Source organism: Geotrypetes seraphini, chromosome 7 (genome assembly GCF_902459505.1).
Source record: "Geotrypetes seraphini chromosome 7, aGeoSer1.1, whole genome shotgun sequence".
Taxonomy (NCBI): Eukaryota; Metazoa; Chordata; class Amphibia; order Gymnophiona; family Dermophiidae; genus Geotrypetes; species Geotrypetes seraphini.
The window spans coordinates 33,840,525-33,862,551 of NC_047090.1; the positions used below are offsets into that span (position 1 = coordinate 33,840,525).

At 47.8% G+C, this 22,027-nt stretch overlaps 1 protein-coding gene across 3 annotated transcripts in view; it reads left to right on the top strand.

The window, feature by feature from the left end:
- CEP290 (centrosomal protein 290) overlaps positions 1 to 22,027 on the top strand; it is a 283,184-nt gene that overhangs the window by 114,342 nt on the left and 146,815 nt on the right. For all 3 annotated transcript variants that reach the window (XM_033953471.1, XM_033953470.1, XM_033953472.1), the window contains exons 24-26: positions 9,498 to 9,728; positions 10,259 to 10,432; positions 17,030 to 17,141. In XM_033953471.1, the coding sequence (XP_033809362.1) occupies positions 9,498 to 9,728; positions 10,259 to 10,432; positions 17,030 to 17,141 (517 nt within the window). The remainder of the gene's footprint in view (positions 1 to 9,497; positions 9,729 to 10,258; positions 10,433 to 17,029; positions 17,142 to 22,027) is intronic.

Genomic DNA, 22,027 nt, shown 5'->3' on the forward strand with positions numbered 1-22,027 from the left:
GTTCCAGACGGTGAGGAGAGTAAAGTCTGGAGCAAAACCGGGGCAGCTGATGGTTGTGGGGAGCTGCAAAGAGATCCACCTGAGGAGTGCCCCATTGGGAGAAAATGGACTGGAGAGTCGAGGGGTCGAGAGTCCATTCGTGAGGTTGAAGAATTCTGCTGAGATTGTCTGCTAAGCAATTCTGTTCCCCTTGTATGTAGACTGCTTTCAGGAATAGGTGACGAGCAGTCGCCCATGTCCAAATCTTTTGAGCTTCCTGACATAAAGGACGGGATCCCGTCCCTCCTTGTTTGTTGAGGTAATACATTGCAACTTGGTTGTCTGTGCAAATGAGAAGAACCTGAGGAAAGAGGAGATGTTGGAAAGCTTTGAGGGCGTAAAATATCGCTCTGAGTTCCAGGAAATTGATGTGGTGCTTCTTTTCCTGGGTGGTCCAAAACCCCTGAGTTTGGAACTCGTTCAAGTGAGCTCCCCATGCATAGGGGGAGGAATCTGTGGTGATGACTAGTTGATGAGGAGGTAGATGGAACAGTAGACCTCTGGATAGATTTGATGAGTTCAACCACCAAAGAAGCGACTGTCGAAGAGACGAGGTCACAGATATGTGTTGTGAACAAGGATCCGTCGCTTGTGACCACTGAGTCGCTAGGGTCCATTGAGGAGTGCGCAGGTGGAGACGTGCAAAGGGGGTGACATGCACTGTGGATGCCATGTGCCCCAAAAGTACCATCATTTGATTTGCTGAGATGGAAGTTCTCTGGAAAACCTGCTGACAGAGATGAAGGATGGTGTGAAGGCGGTTTGGAGGAAGAAACGCCCTCATTTGAACAGTATCCAGAATGGCTCCAATGAATTGAAGTCGCTGAGTTGGAATGAGGTGTGACTTGGGTAGATTGATCTCGAACCCCAACAGTCGAAGGAAGGAAATGGTCTGATTGGTGGCTATGTGAACGGACTGAGGAGAAGGAGCCTTGATGAGCCAGTCGTCCAGATAAGGGAAGACTTGAAAATTGTGGGAGCGGAGATAAGCTGCGACCACAATCAGACATTTGGTGAATACCCTGGGAGAGGAGGCTAAGCCGAAGGGTAGCACCTTGTATTGGTAATGATGTTGGTTGACAAGAAAGCGAAGGTATTGTCTGGACATCAGATGAATTGGAATGTGAGTATACGCCTCCTTGAGATCGAGGGAACATAGCCAGTCTTCCTGAGAGAGAAGAGGGTATAGGGTGGCAAGAGATAACATCTTGAACTTCTCCTTGACCAGACATTTGTTGAGGTCTCTGAGATCTAATATTGGTCTGAGATCTCCGGGTTTTTTTTGGGGACAAGAAAGTACCGGGAATAAAATCCCAGGCCTTGCTGGTCTAGAGGAACTGGTTCGATGGCATTGAGAAGGAGGAGGGATTGAACCTCCTGACCGAGAAGGAGGGACTGAGCCTTGTTGGAAGCAGACTCTTTTGGTAGACTTAACGGTGGAGGAGTCTGAAAGTTCAGGGCATATCCGTGAGCGATGATAGCAAGTACCCACTGGTCGGAGGTAATTGCTTCCCATCGAGACAGAAAAACCTGGAGTCGACCTCCTATGGGCTGAGTTTGAAGGCATGAGGGAGGAAGACTGGCAATGTTCTCGAGAAGAGAGTCAAAAGGGCTGTGTAGACTTAGGTTGAACAGCCGGTTTTACAGCAGGCTGTTGTTGTTGACGAGCCTGTTGCTGCTGTTGACGCTGCCTGCGAGGTTGAGGAGGATGAGTCTGAGCTGGGCGAGCAGAAAACCTTCTTTGATAAGAAGGCTGTTGCCTGAATGGACGAGGAGGAGGAGGCTTCTTCTTGTTTTTCAACAAGGAGTCCCACCTAGTCTCATGCGCGGAGAGCTTTTGTGTGGCGGTATCCATGGACTCCCCAAACAGCTCATCCCCAAGACAAGGCGCATTGGCTAGTCGGTCTTGATGGTTTACATCCAGTTCCGAGACCCGTAGCCATGCCAACCTTCTCATTGCTACAGAAATAGCAGTGGCCCGTGACGTCAGTTCAAAAGTATCATAAATGGAACGGACCATAAACTTTCTTAGTTGCAAAAGACTAGAAGTACATTGCTGGAAAGCAGGAAGTTTACGGTCCGGAATGTACTTTTGAAAAGAGGTCACCTGTTGAATGAGATGCTTCAGGTAAAACGAGAAGTGGAATGCGTAATTACCTGAACGGTTGGCCAGCATGGCGTTTTGGTAAAGGCGCTTTCCAAATTTATCCATGGCCTTTCCTTCTCTGCCAGGAGGAACAGAGGCGTAAACACTGGCACCTACAGACTTCTTCAGGGTTGATTCCACCAACAAGGATTCATGGGGAAGTTGTTGCTTATCGAACCCTGGAATTGGAATGACTTTATAAAGAGATTCCAATTTTCTTGGGGCTCCCGGGATGGTTAAGGGAGTTTCCAAGTTCTTATAGAAAGTTTCCCTCAAGATATCATGGAGGGGCAACTTTAAGAACTCCTTAGGAGGATGATCAAAGTCCAAGGCATCTAAGAATGCCTTGGACTTTTTAGAATCAGACTCCAAAGGAATTGAAAGGGTGTCTGACATTTCCCTTAAAAATTTGGTAAATGAGGAGTGCTCTGGCTTAGTAGCAGGGTCTTGCACCGATACATCCTCCTCTTCAGATGAATAATCTTCCTCGGTACCGAGGTGATCATCCGAGTCATCCCACAAGTCAGGGTCCCGTACCGATTGGAGACGGCCCTGAGAAAGTGGAGTCGAGGTGCCAACATGTTTAGTCTTGCGTACCGATTTCCCCGAACGGTTGGAGACGGTACCAGGAGAGTGTAGAACGGTACGGGGCTCAGAGAACGGTACCGGTTCAGAAGTGTCCGGAGCAGAATGTCGTTTCGGCTCCGCTGAAAGAATAGGCATGGACATGGATTTGTGCGGTGCCGACAAAGTCGATGTCAATAAAAGGGGTTGATCGACGGTCGGCACCGAAGGCTCACTGGGTACCGACACTGGAGGATTCGGTGTCAACAGAGCCGGGAGCAAATGTTGTAGTTGCTGTTTAAGCTGGACCTGGAGGATAGAGGCAATGCGCTCATCCAACGTAGGTCCCGATTGCACCGGTACCGGTCTTTTCTTGCTCGGTACCTTCGGTGCCGCTCGACGCTCGGGTGAAGTCGATGCCGATGACGAGGCAGTGACTTCAATGGGAGCGGAGCGTTTACGGGGCCGGCGCTCAGTCTGCAGGACTTGGCTCACTGCATGCTCGACTGGTGGCCCTAGGACAGTAGGGGAAGGCTTCTTAGCCGGCTTACCTACAGGGACCGACGTCGGCGATGTATCTGTCGGTGCCGAGACAGTCGGTGTCGATTTGGAGGAAGTTGCCGATGTCGATACTGGTGCAACTTCCATGTCGGTGCCGAACAGAATTCGTTGTTGAATTTGTCGGTTTTTTAAAGTTCTTTTTTGTAAAGAACTACAGCGGGTGCAGGTGTCAGCCCTATGGTCCGGACCCAGACACTGAAGGCACCACTTGTGCGGGTCGGAGAGAGATATAGGGCGCGCACACCGCTGACACTTTTTGAAACCCGGTGACGGGGGCATGAAGGGAAAAACCGCTGTAGCAAAATCGAAGCCGGAGGCTTCGATGGTGCCAACAGGCCCCGCCGGGGTAGTCAATAAAAAGTGAAAAAAATAAAACAATTTTTTTTTTTTTTTTTTTTTTACAAACGGTAAAAGAACAAGAAAGAAATAAAATGAAGAGAAAAATACGCGCGAGCGGGAAGGCAAGTGAACAGTTAAGGAAAAAACTTCCAACAGCCGTTGGAAACACGCGTCTTCTTAGCTCCGCGGAATTAAGAAAACTGGGGACCGCGCGCCTCTGTCGGGCGGGAAGGCACTCGCGCACGCGCGGTGCGGCCTAGCTAGAACTTTCTAAAGTTCTTAGAGTGCAATCACTCTAAAATTGTCCGTACCGGGGCTCCGTCGGTGCCGTCACCCATCAGTCAAGAATATGCTGCCTGCTTGTCCTGGGATAAATTATTTTATGTGCTATTACCAGGACCTTGAATGCGAAGCGTTGGTTAATCGGAAGCCAGTGCTCTTTGTGAAGGGCTGGGGAGACAGGGTCGTGGTAGTTGAGGCTGTGTAGGAGGCAGATTGCTGCATTTTGTACCCGCTGGAGGCGCTTGAGATCTTTTTTGGCTATTACATTAAATAGGGAGTTGCAGTAATCCACCCTGGAGAGGACATAGGCGTAGAGGAGTTGGGCCAGGTCAGGTATGGAGATGTAGAGTTTGATCCTTCTCAGTTGACAGAGGTAGTAGAAGGAAGTGGAGACTACTTGAGATATGTGGATGGACAGGAACAGGTGGCTGTCTAGTGTTACTCCTAGGCTGCGTACCTGATCTGCTGCTGTTAGTAAGGTGGAGTCCCATGATAGTATTGGGTGTGTGTATTTGGTGCTTTTTTTCCTGATCCATAAAAGTTTGGTCTTGGAGGTGTTCAGCTGTAGTTTGTTGTTAGTCATCCAGGTTTTTATTTCGGAGAGGCAGTGTTGGAGGTTGGCGATTTGGGATGATCGGTTTTCGCTTAGTGGGAGGAGCAGCTGGATGTCATCGGCGTAGGAGTGGATTTTACAAGGTTGACATACATAATGCATAGACAACCAAATTATGAATTTACATGAGTACAGTAACGTTAGATCATCTTGGGTTGACATACGGTTAACAGAAAACTGTAAGTAATATTTTGAACTCCACCTCCTTCCCAGGTAGCTTCTCCTGCCCCCTCAGTTTGTTTTCTGCAAGCAAATTGCTCAGAAGTGTTTCTGATCTGCTTGGAGATTTTGTTATTTTCAGGCATTTTTTTCTCAGCATTTGTTTGGAGGCTCGGTGCCCAGAGGCTTCCACTTATTGGGACCTCTGCCTGGGAGAAGATTCAGACTCATGCAATGGAAGTCTGCTGCTAGAAAAATCAGCCCCTCGGGAACACCTAGCTGGCCAGCTGGCTGGTAAATTTTATGGCTCAGGGGCCTGTCCCCTGTGTAGCTGCTCACATCCCTGATTAGACAGGAGCTTGAGCACAGGCTGTTTGGGCTCCTTCTCAGCTCAACTGAGATTAATAGTGGGTCAGCTGTGTGGTCCTCCTTCCCCCTTCGCAATGAGGTTTTCTGTGGGTTGAGGCTCAGTCTGACTGGCAGCCCAAATCCAGGTTTGTCCAACGAATCTATGAAGCAAAGCTCTTCTCTATTTGTTCCTATGCAGTCACCACATAGCACAGTGAGTAAGGCTATTATAGCCTATGGGAAAAATGGGGCGGGAAAGGGGTCTTCAAAAGTCAATTTTGAAGGTTTCTGCAACTAGAACCTAGGTCTTCCTCCTCCTCTAAAACCTCTTTCCCTGTGTTTTTTGTTCATCAGGGAAGTCTCCATGGGCCATTTTTGGCATGATTTTCCTGGCAGCAGTCATCTTAGACTTTAAACAATCTTTTTTTTTTTTTCCATTTTCTTCAAAACCCCTTGATTTTGCTTAAAATTGACAGGGATGGACTCCTCAGGCTTTTTTTTTTTACCTCTATGTCATGCCAGGTTTGCGATGGATGGCCAGCCGAGTTATGTCTTTGTCTCATGTGCAGCAGATTGTGCGAGGGAAGGGCAGGAGCCTCGGGCTCAGCCTTCTCCCAAGTTTTCCAAGGCTGGAGATCTGCAGGAGATGTGTTCACAGGGGAAGAGACCCTTTCCAGAGACCTCCGAAGGTGCATTGGCCAAGTGTAGACGCGTGGACCACAGAGCCAAGGAGGGCCGACAGGGGGTTTCTGCCAGGGTTCTCAAGACCCCAATACAAGGCTTCATCCTGCTTTTTTGTGAGCCTCGTGTGGAACACCTATTTGAGCTGCAGGGGGTCTTCAGCATCTGCTTGCAGTGCTCCGGAGACAGTGATGCAGGGGAGCTCCCCTCAGCAGGCGCCCTGGTCAATCAAGGGCACAAGCTTGGACCTGGAGGTTCAATCTGACATAGACTGGGAGGAAGAAAAGTCTGATTCCATGCCACTATTGTCCTAGGATAAAGTTTCACTGGCAGAGTGTGGCTCGGTGCAGGAGAGCAACTGTCCAGAAGCAGCAGTGGCCCTGGACCAGGGAGGATGACCCCACGGTGCACTGGCTATTCAAAGCCTCTGTGCGTCCCTACATTATATATGCCTCGCTGAGAGAGCTGAAGCTGGAGGCTCCTCAGCTCATTCATCTCAGTGCTTAGTTATGAGCAGCTCTGTCACTGACAGCGTGCCTTCCCTTGCATCCAGACATCACTAAGTTGATCATGGACCACTGGGAGTCTCCAGAAGGGTCTCTGTGGGTGACTATGGCTATGCCCAAGCTTTACCCGATGGCTTTGGATTTCCATTAACTGTTTGTTCAACTGAAGGTGGATTTGCTGGTGGTGCAGGTCACCAAACGCACCTCCCTGCCTAGTGAAAGTGATGTGATGTAAAAGGTTTCACAGGACCATAAAGTGGACTTGCTCCTCAAGTGGCAATTTGAAGTTTTAGCCTTAGGGATTAAGGCAGCAGCTGCAACTTCCTTTGTAGCACTTGCTTACCACACAAGTCTGCCTCAAGTATCAGTCAGCAGGGGCCCTCAGTTTGAGGTGTTAAGTAGAGAATGACACGGGGAAAAAAATCTGTCCCCGTCACCGCCCCGTCCCCGGCCCACCATCCTCTGCACCGCCCCGTCACCGCCGTTCCCTTCACCTCACTGTCACCGCCATCCCTTTCACCGCACTGTCACCGCCACTGCCACCCCATTCACCGCCACATCAAACTTCTCTTCTCCTGCAACTGCATCAGAGGAGAAGATTGATTGACTCATGCAGCCACGTGTGCACGGCTTTTTGAACGTGTGCGGCTCAGGAAAAAGGAAGCCGGCAAACTCGAAATATAAGGTGAGGTGGAGGGAGGGAGCTGGCTAAACGCTATGGGTGGGCGGTGGCCGCGCGATCCTTGATATCTCACTGCGGAGACAAGACCATTCACCGCTCCACAGGGCGGTGAATGGCCTTGTCCCCGTCCCCACAGCGACTGCTATTTTTCATTCCCCGTTCCGGCGGGTTACCCGCGGCTAAACGCGGTAGCCGCGGGTAAACCGCCACCGTGTCATTCTCTAGTGTTAAGCTCAGGAGAGAGGGTACCAAGACCCACTCAATTGCTTAAACAATCCGTAGGCCAAAAACTCTATATTTTTAGCCATACATCATCATCGGGTGCCCCTATTTATGTTCTCATACAGTGAATGGCCCTAATAATATTGCTAATGCCAAAATAGTGATAAATTGAATCAAATCAGTAGATGCAAAAGTTTTCCCCCCATCCTGTAAGCAGAACTCACAGCGACAACATTCATTCACACATTAGAATCCATCAAAAAACGCTACAAATTTGCTGGTTAAAAGACCACTTAGCTGCATGAGAGTCCGGTCTCAGAAAAATCATCACTCTGCTGGAGACATTCGTGTTTCTGGAGCTGAAGAAACGATGGCAAATAAAAGTTTTTGCCCCAGTTCTGCAAGAGGCACATCCTGTAGGCAGTCAGCCGGCATGGTTGACTCTCCTCCTCTCACCGTACCTCCCTTCCTCCCGGATCCCTCCACCGAAACAACCAGCTGGGCCTCCGCACAAGCAAGGACGTCGATGCGCTGACTTCGCATTTCCGGGTGCCTTCCGGCTGGGTACTGCATTTAGTGTGCCACTGGCTGGAAAGTTTGCGACACACTGCCTTAACTTAATCTTGTATCTAATCAGTGCAGTTAATGCAAAAGAGGTGAAGTCCTTTCAAATTTTCTAACCAAAACATAGAGAGGGGCATAATTAAAAAAAACCGTCTAAGTCCCTTTTTGGCTTAAGTCCTTAAACGTTCAAAGCAGAAGTAGGGAAAATGTCCATAATCAAAACAAACGTCCTTGTTTTGATTATGGCCTGCCTCTACTAAACGCCCAGATCACCACTACGTGTACAAGTACACCCCCACGACGTCTACACTTTTTGGCCATAATGAACCAAAAAAACGCCTAAGACCCAAACATCCAACAGAAGGGCTTTTAGGCGAAGGAGGAGCCAGTCCTTCGCCTAAAAGCTGGATTCTGTAACCGGTGTCTGTCAAAAACAACACTGGTTACAGAATCCCCCCCCCCCACACACACAACAATCCAGGCAGGAGGGTGCCCAAGTTCTCCTGCCATGTCGAACTGCGACCCCCCCCCCCCTCACCGACAACATCGGGGCAAGAGAGGGCCCAAGCCCTCTTGCCCCGCGGCAGCTGCGGCACCCCCGATGATATCGGGGCAAGAGGGAGCCCAAGCCCTCTTTCCCCGGCAATCGTGCCCCCCTCCCCCCGACTCGATATGGCCAGGAGGGAGCCCAAGCCCTCCTGGCCTCGGCGACCCCCCCCTCCGACACAATGGGCCAGGAGAGAGCCCAAGCTCTCTTGGCCCCGGCAACCCCCCCTCTCTGACACAACGGGCCAGGAGAGAGCCCATGCTCTACTGGCCCCAGCGCCCCCCCCCCCCCCCCCCCGATTGGATTGGGCCAGGAGGAAACCCAAGCCCTCCTGGCCCCAGCAACCCCCTACCCCCCACCCCCCACTATAGTACGGGCAGGAGGGATCCCAGGCCCTCCTGCCCTCGATACAACCCCCCCCCCCCCAACGACTGCCCCCCCAGAACCCCCCGACCGCCCTCCCCCCCCGCCAACCTTCCCACCCCCTTCCCTGTACCTTTTAGTTGGCCAGATGGATGGGTGCCAAGTCCGGCAGGCCAGCCGGGTCCAGAATGGGGCCGGATTGGCCCAGGCGGCAGAAACCCCGCCCACAGGTGGGGCCTGAGGCGCCTGGGCCAATCAGAATAGGCCTGGGAGCCTTAGGCCCCTCCTGTGGGCGGGGCCTTAGGCATATGGGCCCAACCCGGTTATACCTGTTGTACGCCTAGGTGTAGGTCGGCCCACCTCCCGCCCACTGCCCGCCCTTTCCCCTCCTCTAAACATGCCTCTTTTCTCTCTGTGCGTCTAAAGGCAGGGGAAAGGCCTAAGCTGTTTTTAGATACATCTAAAAACCAGCTTTGGTTATGGGTACTTGGACGATCAGGCTTTTTGATCGTCCAAATAGCCATTTAGGACACTTTTAAGACGTTGTTGTTGGTTTTTTTTATTATGAACCCCATAGTCTTTATTGATCTCATTGTTGTTAAGATTTCTACTGATAATCACTTATGAAAAGCAAATCTAAAAATAAATTTTTAGGCTTTAGTATAGATGAAATACAGTCTGATGTTAACAAAACAAGATTTTATTGATTAAAAAAAATATCATAGAAGTTTTGCTCATGGGAAGCTTTATTTGTATTAATCTTTGTGTTAAAGTCAAGAAGCTGTTTCTGCTGAACTGAGAAGCAAATAAATTTTTTGTTGTTGACTTACAAACTTCTAATTTCCTTTATTTACTTGTTGTCTTGATAATTGATTCTGTAGCAATTGCTAGAAACTCTAAATCTGGATCCAGATGAAATGAAAAAACTACTTGCGGAAAGTTCAAGAAAAATAACAGTCTTGCGGGTGAATGAAAAGTCTCTGACAAGAAAATATACCACACTTCTTGAAATGGAACAGCATTTGAGGAAAGAGAATGGCAAACTGAAGACTGATCTAACAGAAATGGAAGCTGCTGTAGCTGAAAGAATTGGTTACTTGCAGCGGTGTAAGGTACTGGTTGATTGTCTGTAATCCACAGTATCCTATTGCAGACAATTCTCAAAGCTATTTATGTAGATAAATAGCAATGTCTGTGCAAAAATGTAGCTGAAAATTGCCCTCTTTCAGTGTGCCTAAAAATACACATCTAACGTTATCTTTACACGGTTAGCCACTGCTTCACACAGCACAGGGTTTCATAATTACCTGGCTGTTCTTAAGGCCTAGTAAAATTTTAGTAAAAATGCATGTACCTAAATTCACTTGGAAAATTATCTCAGGGGGAAAAGCAAGTACAGTACATTTGCAACCATTTATTTGTGCAGGTAATTTTTGATCAAAAATGGATTCCAAGATTTGAAAATCCAAAAATATAGTGCTTGTTCCAAACCTTGCTCCAACCCCATCTATAAGATTGCTTCCTTTTACTGCTGATGAAAGTACACATAAAATGGCACTTAGAGTGGGCAATTTTGTAAAAATCCAGTTTTGTTGGTAAATCACTCATTTGAAAATGATCTTCTGTGTTTTTATTTATGTAGGAAATGGCAAGCTTTAAAGTAGCAGCTGCACAAAAAGCACTGGAGGACAGTGTATCTCTTTCGGACCTGGAACGGGCCAATAAACAGTATAATGAGCTGACAGCTAAATACAGGGACATGCTGCAAAAGGACAATTTGCTTGTTCAGAGAACATCTAGTCTGGAACACTTAGAGGTCAGTTGAAAATCTGGTAGCCCTTTATAAACCTGTTGACATTTTTGCTTTCTGTATGTCAATTTGTCTGTCTCATTATGATGAGTTCTAAGCCAATATTCAAATATGAGATCTTAGTTGTTTGTCTCCATTACTTATGTAACTTCAAGCTCAGATCTGATTAAAAACTGATTAAAACTGGTTTTATTAAACAAGCAAAAAAAATTGCCATGCAGGTGATAACCCGAAAGTGCAAAACTATGATCATCTGAATTTCCCTTTCTGGTGGGCTAATCTGTGCTCCAGCTATGGAAATGAGAAAATGAATGCAGAAAATCTGGGGCACAGTATTTGTTTTTGAATTGGTTTGGGGGGTCTATTGGCATCTTATGTTACTTCTCTATAGCAGGTCTCTGATTATATGTCAGGTTTTGTTTACTTACATACACGTCCAAAATAGGATGGGGGGGATATTTCTGTCCTAATTTGACCCTAGAGTAGTTACACTTGGGGTGGGAGGAAGGGTGGGAAGATATTATTAATATGAAGAGGGTAAGGTTACTGAGCAAATAAATGCCACTATGTTTTATTGTATAACCATTGAGTGGTGGGAGAAAATAATTGTAAGTGGACATGCTTAAATTAATGTTTTATGTGTTATATATTCATGTATTGCACTTTTGAAGTATGGAAAATCAATAAAGAATTATAAAACAAAAAAAGATTGCAAAATGAGAATGAAATCCAAGGATCAAAATATATTCTTTCTGAAGCTGACATGTAATTTCTTACAGCTAAATAAATATTGAACCAAAAAGGACCACCAGATATCTCAGTGGAAATGATTCAACCATGTTACTATAAGTGCTCTGAACCTTAACAGTAGAGAGAACAGAACCGGGGACATGCCCTTAAATGTGTCTCTCTTTAATCTTTCACTGCACTTTATAGTACTACTATTGAACACATTTTCATTGTGTAGTCAACAAATGACAAATAACACTTATCTTAAATTTGTTCTGGGAAGAGTGCACGGATTCTGACGTGTTTCACCAGACCGGCTTCCTCAGAGAACCCGATTTTATTTGTTCTTAATTGTGTCAGTCTCTCCTCATGTCCTTGTAATGGCGCTTCCTCTAAGCTTTTAGGGGCGTGTCTCCGGTTGTGTTCTCTCTACCGTTAAGGTTCAGAGCACTTATAGTAATATTTGGTCCTTTTTTGTTAAATATTCATTTGGAAGATTTTTGGATTCACCTTCAATAAATAGAGAGTTCCCAATTAGGCATTTTTTGGATTTCTTACAACTAGTCATAATCTAGCAGGTTATATTAAGCTAGCAGAAATCAACTAGATTCTTAGATTATGAAGAAATGAAATTAAGGAGGGAATTCATCCAAAGGCGCTATGTGCGTTGGCACACGTTAAATGCTAAAGGCGCCCATAGGAATTTAGTGAGTGTCTTTAGCAGTTTGCGTCCTTTGATAAAATTCCCCCCTTAATGTGAATATTACTGACAATTGTTGTATATTTTATTTGCAAAATTAAAAATTTAACTCCCTAGGGCAGTGATTCCCAAATCTCTCCTGGGGGAATCCCAGCTAGTCAGGTTTTCTGGATATCCTCAATGAATATGCTTGAGAAAAATTTGCATGTAGTGAAAGCAGTGCTTGCATATCAATCTCATGCATATTCATTGCAGATATCCTGAAAACTTGGTGCCAGGGTACTGTCCAGTAAGGCCACAGGTACCTAGGAGATTGTCTGTTTGGAAATTCAGCATATGACAACATTATTTGGTTAGATGTGAATAGAGAGATGCTAGATGGTGGGGAACAGAGGAGGATGATATTAGAGAATGACACGGTGGCGGTTTACCCGCGGCCACCGCATTTAGCCGCGGGTAACCCACCAAAACGGGGAATGAAAACTAGCAGTCGCTGCGGGGACGGGAACAAGGCCATTCACCGCCCCGTGGAGCGGTGAATGGTCTTGTCCCCGCAGTGAGGCATGAAGGATCGCGCGGTCCCTGCAGCTCACACCCGCCTGCCCAATCGATCCTAGTGATTAGCCAGCTCTCTCCCTTCTCCTCACCTTACATAAGAAATGCCTTCACCGGATCAGACCCTAGGTCCATCTAGTCCGGCGACCCGCACACGTGGAGGCCAAGCTAGGTGTTCTCTACTGGACACCTTGTTCACCTGTGTCCCTCAATGTGATTTGCATGAAGATATGCATCCAACTTGCCCTTGAATCCCAGAATGGTGGTCTCTGTCACAACCTCCTCCGGGAGAGCATTCCAGGCGTCCACCACTCTCTGTGTGAAGCAGAACTTCCGGATATTAGTCCTGAGTCTGCCTCCCCTAAGTTTTAGTCCATGACCTCTTGTTCGACTCACTGTTGACAATGTGGATAACGAAGATTCTTGCTCCATTTTGTCGAAACCGTTTAGTATTTTAAAAGTCTCTATCATATCCCCTCGCAGCCTTCTCTTCTGGAGGGTAAACAATCCCAGTTTTTCGAGGCGTTCTTCGTAACTCAAATTCTTCATACCTTCTATTAGTTTTATGACTCGTCTCTGCACCCTCTCTAGTAGGGTTATATCCTTCTTTAGGTAGGGAGACCAGTGTTGGACACAGTATTCCAAGTGTGGTCTGACCATTGCTCTATAAAGCGGCATTATGACATCCGCCGATCTACTCGTGATGCCCTTCTTTATCATACCCAACATCCTGTTTGCTTTCTTTGCCGCCGCTGCGCATTGAGCCGTTTGTAGGTTTTCTTTTTCGGCGACCCGCTGCTGCTCAGTTTCGATCTTCTGCTCTGACGCAACTGGAAACAGGAAGTTGCAGCAGAGCAGAAGATTGAACACTGAGCAGCCGCGCGTGCAGGTCGCCGAAAAAGAAAGCCTGCAAACTAAGGTGAGGAGAAGGGAGAGAGCTGGCTAATCACTACGATCGATTGGGCAGGCGGGTGGGGGCTTCGAGGACCGTGCGATCGCCCGTGTTCCCGGCTCAAACTGGAAGGAGGGAGTGAAAGGGGAAAGGATTCTGGGCCAAGGGGATGAAAACGGAAAGAAAAACCCACAGCAGGAAAGAAAGGGAAGGACAGGCAGGTGAGCCAGATGCTAGAAGCAGGGGCGGGGGGAGAGAAAGAGGGAAAAAAGCTAGATGGGGTTGAAAAGAAGAGACACACTGGTATGGAAGAGGAAGATAGGGGAAATCTGGACACAGGAAGATAACAGAAAGAGGTGAAATTATGTGCATGGGGCATGGGGACAGAGACATAAAGGGGACATGCCATGGGGATGGTATATGGACACAGGGGGGCGGGCAATGGCAGATACATAGGGGAGATATTAGAAATGGGGAAAATAGGAGCACAGAAGCGAGATGGTTTGTGGGGATGGGACAGGGACCGAGCTCGCAGGCTCCAGTGGCTTGCACAAATTACATTGTAACGTGCCATGAAAATAAGAGGGAGGAAGGTAGATAGATAGGCCACGCGAGAGGAGCTGAAGGGTGGTAGAAAGGAACAAATGGTAAAGGAGGGAGGAAAGGGTGGTGGTGGAAAGGAATAGGACAGACATTGAAAGAGAGTGGAGAGGAACAGACCCTGAAGGGAAATGTGGAAGACAGAATAGGAAGAAGACAGATGCCAGACTATGGGGGAGCGGAGGGAAGAAGATGGGTGCTAGACCAATTGGGGGGGGGGTGAAGGGAGAGGCACAGTAACAGCAAATGGAAGACGCAGAGAGAAGACACACAGTGGATGGAAGGAATTGAATGAGAAGATGTGGAAAGCAGAAACCAGACAACAAAGGTAGAAAAAAATTCTATTTATTTATTTTTTGCTTTAGGATAAAGTAGTATATTAGTTGTGTTGATAAAAATTTATAAACAAAGCCCTGCCAGCTGAACATCTCTTTCTCTAGTTCAGCAGCAGGAACTTTGATTTATAAGAAAGGAATAAGCTAAATATTACAGTACTAAGGCTTATATGGATGCAGCGGGGACGGTGACGGGGCGGTGAATGGGATGGCAGTGGCGGTGATGGGGCGGTGAAAGGGATGGTGGTGACGGTGACGGGGCGGTGAAGGGAACGGCGGTGATGGGGTGGTACAGAGGATGGTGGGCTGGGGACGGGGCGGTGGCGGGGACAGATTTTTTCCCCGTGTCATTCTCTAGATGATATCAAAGACTAGCTTGGATAAGGATTGGTATTTTACCAGCAATCATGCTCTGCCTGGCAACAGCAGTATAACATTGATGTTGTGGACAGAAGTAACTGGGCAGCCCTTTTTTGCTGTCACCTAAATTCAGAGTAAAGTTGAAAGGAACCTGGGGGAGGGTGGGCTGAGCCAGCAGTTCACTGCTCCATAAATTAAGCATGCTCTGGTTTGCTGAAAGCACCTGATAACTGAAGCAGAAATCAGCTCTCATGTCACTGAAGGAGAGAAGCTTTAAAAGAAGCATATTTTCTTCTTGAGGAAAGGGGAACTCGGCAGGGAATGAAAAACGAAACATAAAGGGGGAAGAGATAGACAAATAGAGAGAGAGGAAGCCCTGAGCCACTGAAAGGGAACATAGGAGAAGACTTTTCCAGGAAAGAGGACTTGGTTCTAGAGTTCCTCTCTAGCCTCTGTGGCAGGCAGCACGTAGGACCAGGAATGGAAGGAAGTTCCATCTTTGAAAATAAGCCGTTTGGTGAAGAGTGGTACCAGGGAGGGAAGAGGTGAGGAGTACCCAAGGGCCAAAGAAGTCTGTACCTCAGGGGGTGGGGAACGCAATTGGCTTTAATTGTGAGTAATGTGAATCAACCTGGTAAATGCCTTTCCTGCTAGCAAAATGAGAGGGGTCAATTCTGCCTAGATTAATGCAGGGTTTCTATACCCTACAAGAGAGTGAATACTGCAGGGGAATTTTTCCATCTCTAAATAGTAGCTAACATTTTGGCAGTATCCTGAGGGAAAAGCCTGGAAGATATTGGGATGGGGCAGAAGATGCCAAGTTCACTGCACAAGGGCTGCTACTCATCTGGTTATTGATTAAGTTAGGGTGGTAGGAAAAACCAGGTTTAGAGCGTGGCTCAAAGTAGTCCAGGATCTCATCATAAAGCAAGTGAAGACATAGATACTGTAAAACAGTGTTTCCCAAGTTGGTCCTGGAGTCCCCCCTTGCCAGTCAGGTTTTCAGGATATCCACCATGAATATGCATAAACTTGATTTGCATACACTGCCTCCATTATATGCAAATTTCTTTCATGCATATTCATTATGGATATCCTGAAAACCTGACTGGCAAGGGGGGACTCCAGGACCAACTTGGGAAACCTGGTGTGAGTTAAACCTAGAATATGTCAGGAGAGTAGTATGCTTAAAGGAGATAAGCAGCCTTTATATTATTCTGTTATGTCTCAGTTTAATGGTCTAACCCCAAAGCTATGAAGGGGGGGGGGTTCTTTTGCGATAGGATTGTGAGTAAACAGTATGCTTAAAAAGAGAGACCCAAAAGCTATGCAAAGGGGATGCTTTATGTTTTAATTAAAGAAAACATTATGCATTTCTTGGGTGTTTCGGATTGAATCGCTGGGATCCAGCCCGGACTTCCTGTAGTGGAAGATAGTGCCAGGGAGCTTGGGGTGACAGCATCACCATGACCATTGGAAGGCACCAGGGTCATGGTAGATGTGACGGTGACCAAATGCATAATCCACAGATGTGCCAGGCTCTACATGCTTTCCCACTTGGAACTATACAGCATCTGATTGATTATACAGAAAAAATGATTTAACCAGTGCTGTAAGCAGGTGTGAAATGAGTTACAGAGCATGGGGCTTTCAGTGTTATGGCCAGGTATTGTATTCATCATTGCAGTCTAGCTGATTTAAAAAAATTGCACTGTAAATGACTTCTGCCTATGACTAAGCATAAAAGAAATGAATTGAACTGTCTTAATCTTTTTATCAAACATTAGTACACTTCCCCCTCCGTATTCGCGGTGGTTAGGAGCAGAGCCGGCCCGTGAATATTAAAAACCCGTGAATAATATTCGGGCCGGTTCTGCCCCTAACCACCGCTTCGCCCGGTTATTTTAAGCCCTGAAAGTCTCCCCTTAAGCCTTACCTGGTGGTCTAGCAGGTTTTCAGGCAGGAGCGATCTTCCCACACTCTTGCTCTGTGCAGATCGCTCACAGGAAATGGCTGCCTTGAGCTCCCATAGTCTCTCGAGCCATTTCCTGTGAGCAATCTGCACGGGGCAGGAGCGTGGGAAGATCGCTCCTGCCCTGAAAACCCGCTAGACCACCAGGTAAGGCTTAAGGGGAGACTTTCAGGGCTTAAAATAACCGGGCGAAGCGGTGGTTAGGGGCTTACGGGGCTTAAAATAGCCCCAAAAATGAAAAAGCATTTTTTGTTTTAATATTGCAAATAATCGAATCCATAGATACGGAAACCGTGAATCCGGAGGGAGAAGTGTAGTTTGGCATTATAGAATTCTTATTTCATCTTTTTTTTTCTGTACGTACAAATGAGAGAGAATCATTAGGGAGAAACCACTGAAGGTTACTTTTATTATTGTAATGTCTTATTTGAACCCAAATACTGTTTTTCTTGCCATACAGCATGAGAATGCATCCTTGAGAGAGCAAATTGATGCTTCAAATAAAGAATTAGAGATTACCAAAGAAAAACTCCACACTCTAGAGCAAGCCTGGGAGCACAGCAGTAAAATGGGCAAGTACACTGTAAATCTTGCTTCTGAAGTACTCAGGGAGTAGGCAGATTTCTTGTTTGACAATGTTTTAAGGCATATATCCTAGTAATTTCAATTGGGAAGATGCTGGAACAAAACTAGAACAAGCATTTGAAGACTCATCTCTCCACGTTCTTCTTGTGAAATACTGTATACAGTATACTCGAATATAAACTGAGGTAGCCTCCCCCCCAAAAAAGGAGGAAAAAAGATTGACTCGAATATAAACCGGGAGGGGGGGGTAATTTTCTTTTTTTTTTAAATTGAAAAGCTTTTATTGAAAAACACTCCAAACAGTACAGAACAATTGCACATGAAAGGCAAAAACAAAAATACATAGAGCTGAATACCACACTCCAAAATAGCACATAGAATGAAAATCAACAGCAGAAATATGTGCAAGTCCTTCAAGCTAATAAAACAATCTAGAATACCCACCAAAGCACTGCCAATATCCCCCCTCCCACCCCCCAGGGACAAAGCACAATACCCACAGCTCTCTATATGGTTGAGAGATAATCAATTCCAAACATATACCAAAGATTGAAAAGGAATATGGTTATGAGATCCCCCCCAGCATCGCCCATCTATTCCAACCCCCAGACCAACTCAACGCCCCTGACCATCCCTACCACAGATCCCCACAGAAGCCCGGAATTTGCGCCACACATGAGCATAACCATGTAGTTTACCATGCTGCAAGGCCGTTAAATGATAAAGATTCTGCCAATTAAGCAAACATTGCTCCACCAGGGCCCACGTGGGAGAGAGCGCCTGATTCCACAGAGAGGCAATGGCCAATCGAGCAGCAGTGAATGTCAACTTACAGAATAAAGAGTCACCCCCAGCCAGATCCAATTGATGCCAGAACAACAAGGCGTGTCGCCAATCGGCCGGTATCTGGACATCTAAGATCCGGGACACCCGATCAAAGACCTCAGTCCAGAATCCACACACCTGCCCACACTGCCACCACATATGAAAATAGGTACCCACTTCCCCACAACCCCTCCAACACTGATCACTCGCACCTCCCCGCCAACGAGCCACAACCTGTGGGGTATAGTACCACCGAAAGAGAACCTTGTAACCATTCTCAATCAGCAAAGCAGAAATCCCCGCCGAGGAGATCTCCGACCATATGTCACCCCAAGTATCCCAGGGAATACCCGTACCACAATCATTTTCCCAGGCCTTCATGTAGGGCAGGGAGGCCCCCCTACCGTTAAGGCACCTATATATTGCAGAGAGAGCTCCCCTCCGAAGCACCGGGCCCAATAGCAGCTCAAAGGGCATCTTCCCACCCCTCAAGTCTCCTAAGAGTCCTGAGGTCCTAATATAATGTAAAACCTGTAGGTAGGGGAACAGATCTCTTATCTCGAACCCAAACTTACCCCTGAGTTCAGTAAAGGGTCTAACACCTCCCTGGACCGGGTCCCACAACTGTCCCACACACACCAAACCCCGGGACTCCCAGTCTGCAAACACTCCCCCATCCCCTCCCGGAGGAAAGTCAGGGTTGTGTCTCAGCGGGGTGTACCAGGAATGACGCCTATTCCCCAATAAGCAAGCTCGGGTCTGATTCCATACCCTCAAAGAAGTCACTACTGAGGATACCCCCCCCCCCCCCCCACCAGTCGCGCCCTACCGGGTACCCATGGCCTATGTAACAAAGGCGCCCCATCACTTAAATTTTGCTCAAATTCCACCCACAGTTTCGGCGTCTGCGTCTGCCATTCTAAGAGGGCACGTAGCTGAGCAGCCTGATAATATTTCACCACATCTGGGACCCCCAGCCCTCATCCCCTCTCCCCATACATAGGACCTTCTGACTCACCCTTGGCCGCCTACCAGCCCAAATAAAAGTAAAAATTTGCCTTTGAACTCCCTCTAGCGTTTTCCTACCCACCCAGAGAGGCAATACTTGAAATAAAAACAACAAACGAGGCAAAATCATCATCTTCACAACGGCCACCCGACCCAACCAAGAGAGATACAGATCCTTCCAATTAAGCAAATCTTGGCGAATACGACGAAAGAGCGGGGGAAAGTTAAGATCATATAAATCCACTCCCGGCGGTCCAAAATAAACACCGAGATATCGCAAAGAGCGCTGGACCCACCGAAACGGATATTGAGCTCGGAGGTGGGACACCCGGTCCTCAGGCAAGTTAATGTTGAGGAGCTCTGATTTACCAACATTGACCCGAAAACCCGACACCCCACCATAAACGTCCAACTCCCTCAATATAGCTGGCAGGGAGGTCGCAGGTTCTTCCACCGTAAACAGAATATCATCCGCAAACAAGGCCAGCTTAAAATCCCCTCCCGGCACCATAACCCCCTTAATATCCTGATTCATCCTCACTCGCTGCGCCAGGGGTTCTACCGTCAAAGCAAAAAGGAGCGGAGAAAGCGGGCACCCTTGACGTGTGCCCCTTGCCAGAGAAAAAGTCTCTGAATAACCACCATTCACCTTAATGCAGCTCAAAGGGCCACTGTACAGGACCCGAATCCAGTCCCGCATGCGTGGGCCCAACCCCACCGATTCTAGAACCCGAAATAAAAAGGGCCAGGCTACCCTATCGAACGCCTTCTCAGCATCGATAGATAAAAACACCGTTTCTCGCCTCCCCCCCCTCGCCCTATCATATAAGTTATAGACCCTACGAGTATTATCACCTACCTGCCTGCCTACCACAAAGCCCGACTGATCTGGATGGATCAGCCGAGGGATCCAACTCATCAATCTATCCGCCAGAATTCGCGTGAAGATCTTAGTATCAACCCCCAGCAAAGATATCGGCCTGTAGGAAGCACATTGGAGGGGATCCTTCCCCTCCTTAGCTAACACCGTCACTCCCGCCAAGCGCATAAAGTAAGGTAGGGTACTATTCCCTTGTAACGAGTTAAGAAAACGCAATAAAGGAGGTAGTAGCAGATCTTGAAAGCGTTTGTAGTACCGGACAGTAAACCCGTCCAACCCAGGCGATTTACCAAGCTTCATAGAACGCAACGCGCTACGAGCCTCAAGCAATGTAAGAGGGCGGTCCAGCCGCGCCCCATCAGCCTGTGTAATCTGGGGCATCTCTGCTGAAGTTAAGTAAGCGTCCTGGTCCCGCGAGGGCCCTGGATCTTCCGGGGTATAAAGCTGGGAATAATATTCCACAAAACGGGTACGGATAGCATCCTCAGTCTGCAACACTTCCCCAGAAGCCGCTCGGAGCGACAGGATCTGGTTGCGCATCTGTCGCACCCTAAGACGGTGCGCAACCAGTCTACTAGCTTTATTAGAGAACTCAAAATATCTCTGTTGGAGGAGCTGTAAGTTATGATGTAATCTGTCCAAGTCTAAAGCCTGGAGATCCCTACGGGCCTGAAACAAGCGCTCCCGCAATGTCACATTCCAAGGAGAACGCTTATGCAAACTCTCCAACCTACCAATCTCGGTTAACAGGCCCGCTGCCTCCTCCCGCCGCCTACGCTGTCGGGCCGATGCCAGAGCTATTAGTCTGCCCCTAAGGGTAGCCTTTAACCCCTCCCAAACCGCTTCCAATGAAGCTCCATACTCCACATTTACATCAAGATAGTCTTGTATCCACCCTTCGATTTGTGTTCCCACCTCTGGGTCATCTAAAAGACTATCATTAAAACGCCAAAATTTCCGTCCCGAGCCTCCACCCACCCCCTGGAATCGTAACCACACCGGTGCATGGTCCGACCACGTAAGTGACTCAATCCCCGCGGACTCCACCCTCCGAAGTAGTCCCCGCTCCACAAAAACATAATCAATTCTAGAGTATGAGGAGTGTATTCCCGAAAAGTAAGTGTAGTCCTTAACCGAAGGATGCAGCCACCTCCAACAGTCTACCACATTCAGACTGGCCAATGCCTCCCGCAACAGTTTACGATCCCTTCGCCTATAATGATCCGCCCTCCCTGAGTTATCCAAATGAGGTGTCACTGTAAGATTAAAATCCCCACCAAAAACCAGGGCTTTCCCCTTGAACTTGAGGATCCGAGGGACCAACTCACGAAAGAAGGTCCCCTGCCCCTCATTAGGGGCATAGATATTTACCAGGGAGTATAAGATCCCCTCAATCAGAGCCTCCAGCATAATGTATCTGCCCTGAGGATCCCGCACCACCCTACGTACCTCACAACGGATCCCCTTACGAATAAGAATTCCCACCCCACTCCTCTTAGAAGTGCCCACCCGGGAAGCCCAGAAGGCCTGCGGAAACCTGTAATCTCCAGCTAAGGATTCATGGGACTGCAGTAAGTGTGTTTCCTGGACAAAGCAAACATCAGCCCTCAAACGAAGCAATTCCCTATAGAAGGCCCTTCTCTTGTTGGGAGAATTGAGACCCCTAATATTATAAGAGACCAATTTAAACGCCCCCATATTCCCAATAACATAATGACCATGCAAACCCAACCCCAACAAGTGTGTCCCCCCTTCCCTCCCTCTCCTCCCTCATCCCTCCCCACCACCCCCCTCCCCCACAGTGAGAGTCCTCAGATCTCCCACCAACATATAAAGAAGTGAACCATCTCCATGGCCCCTTACACACATCCCTCACACATACAACAACTATCAAAAACGATGTGTACAAGATTCCCCCATACACCAACCCACCAATCCCTCAAGCTCCCATGTCACCATTTACACTCCCCCCTCCCCCACCCCACACTACCCCCCATTTAACACCAACTTGAAACTTTCAACTTCCCCCTCCCCCCCCATCCCAAACCAGGTAGTGTATAACCCCCACACAACACTCTCCCAAGGGGAAAGATTCAACTGGCCATTCCCTCGGAGTGGAGTCCAAAGACCCCCACCGAGGCCTGAAACTGGCATTGGAGA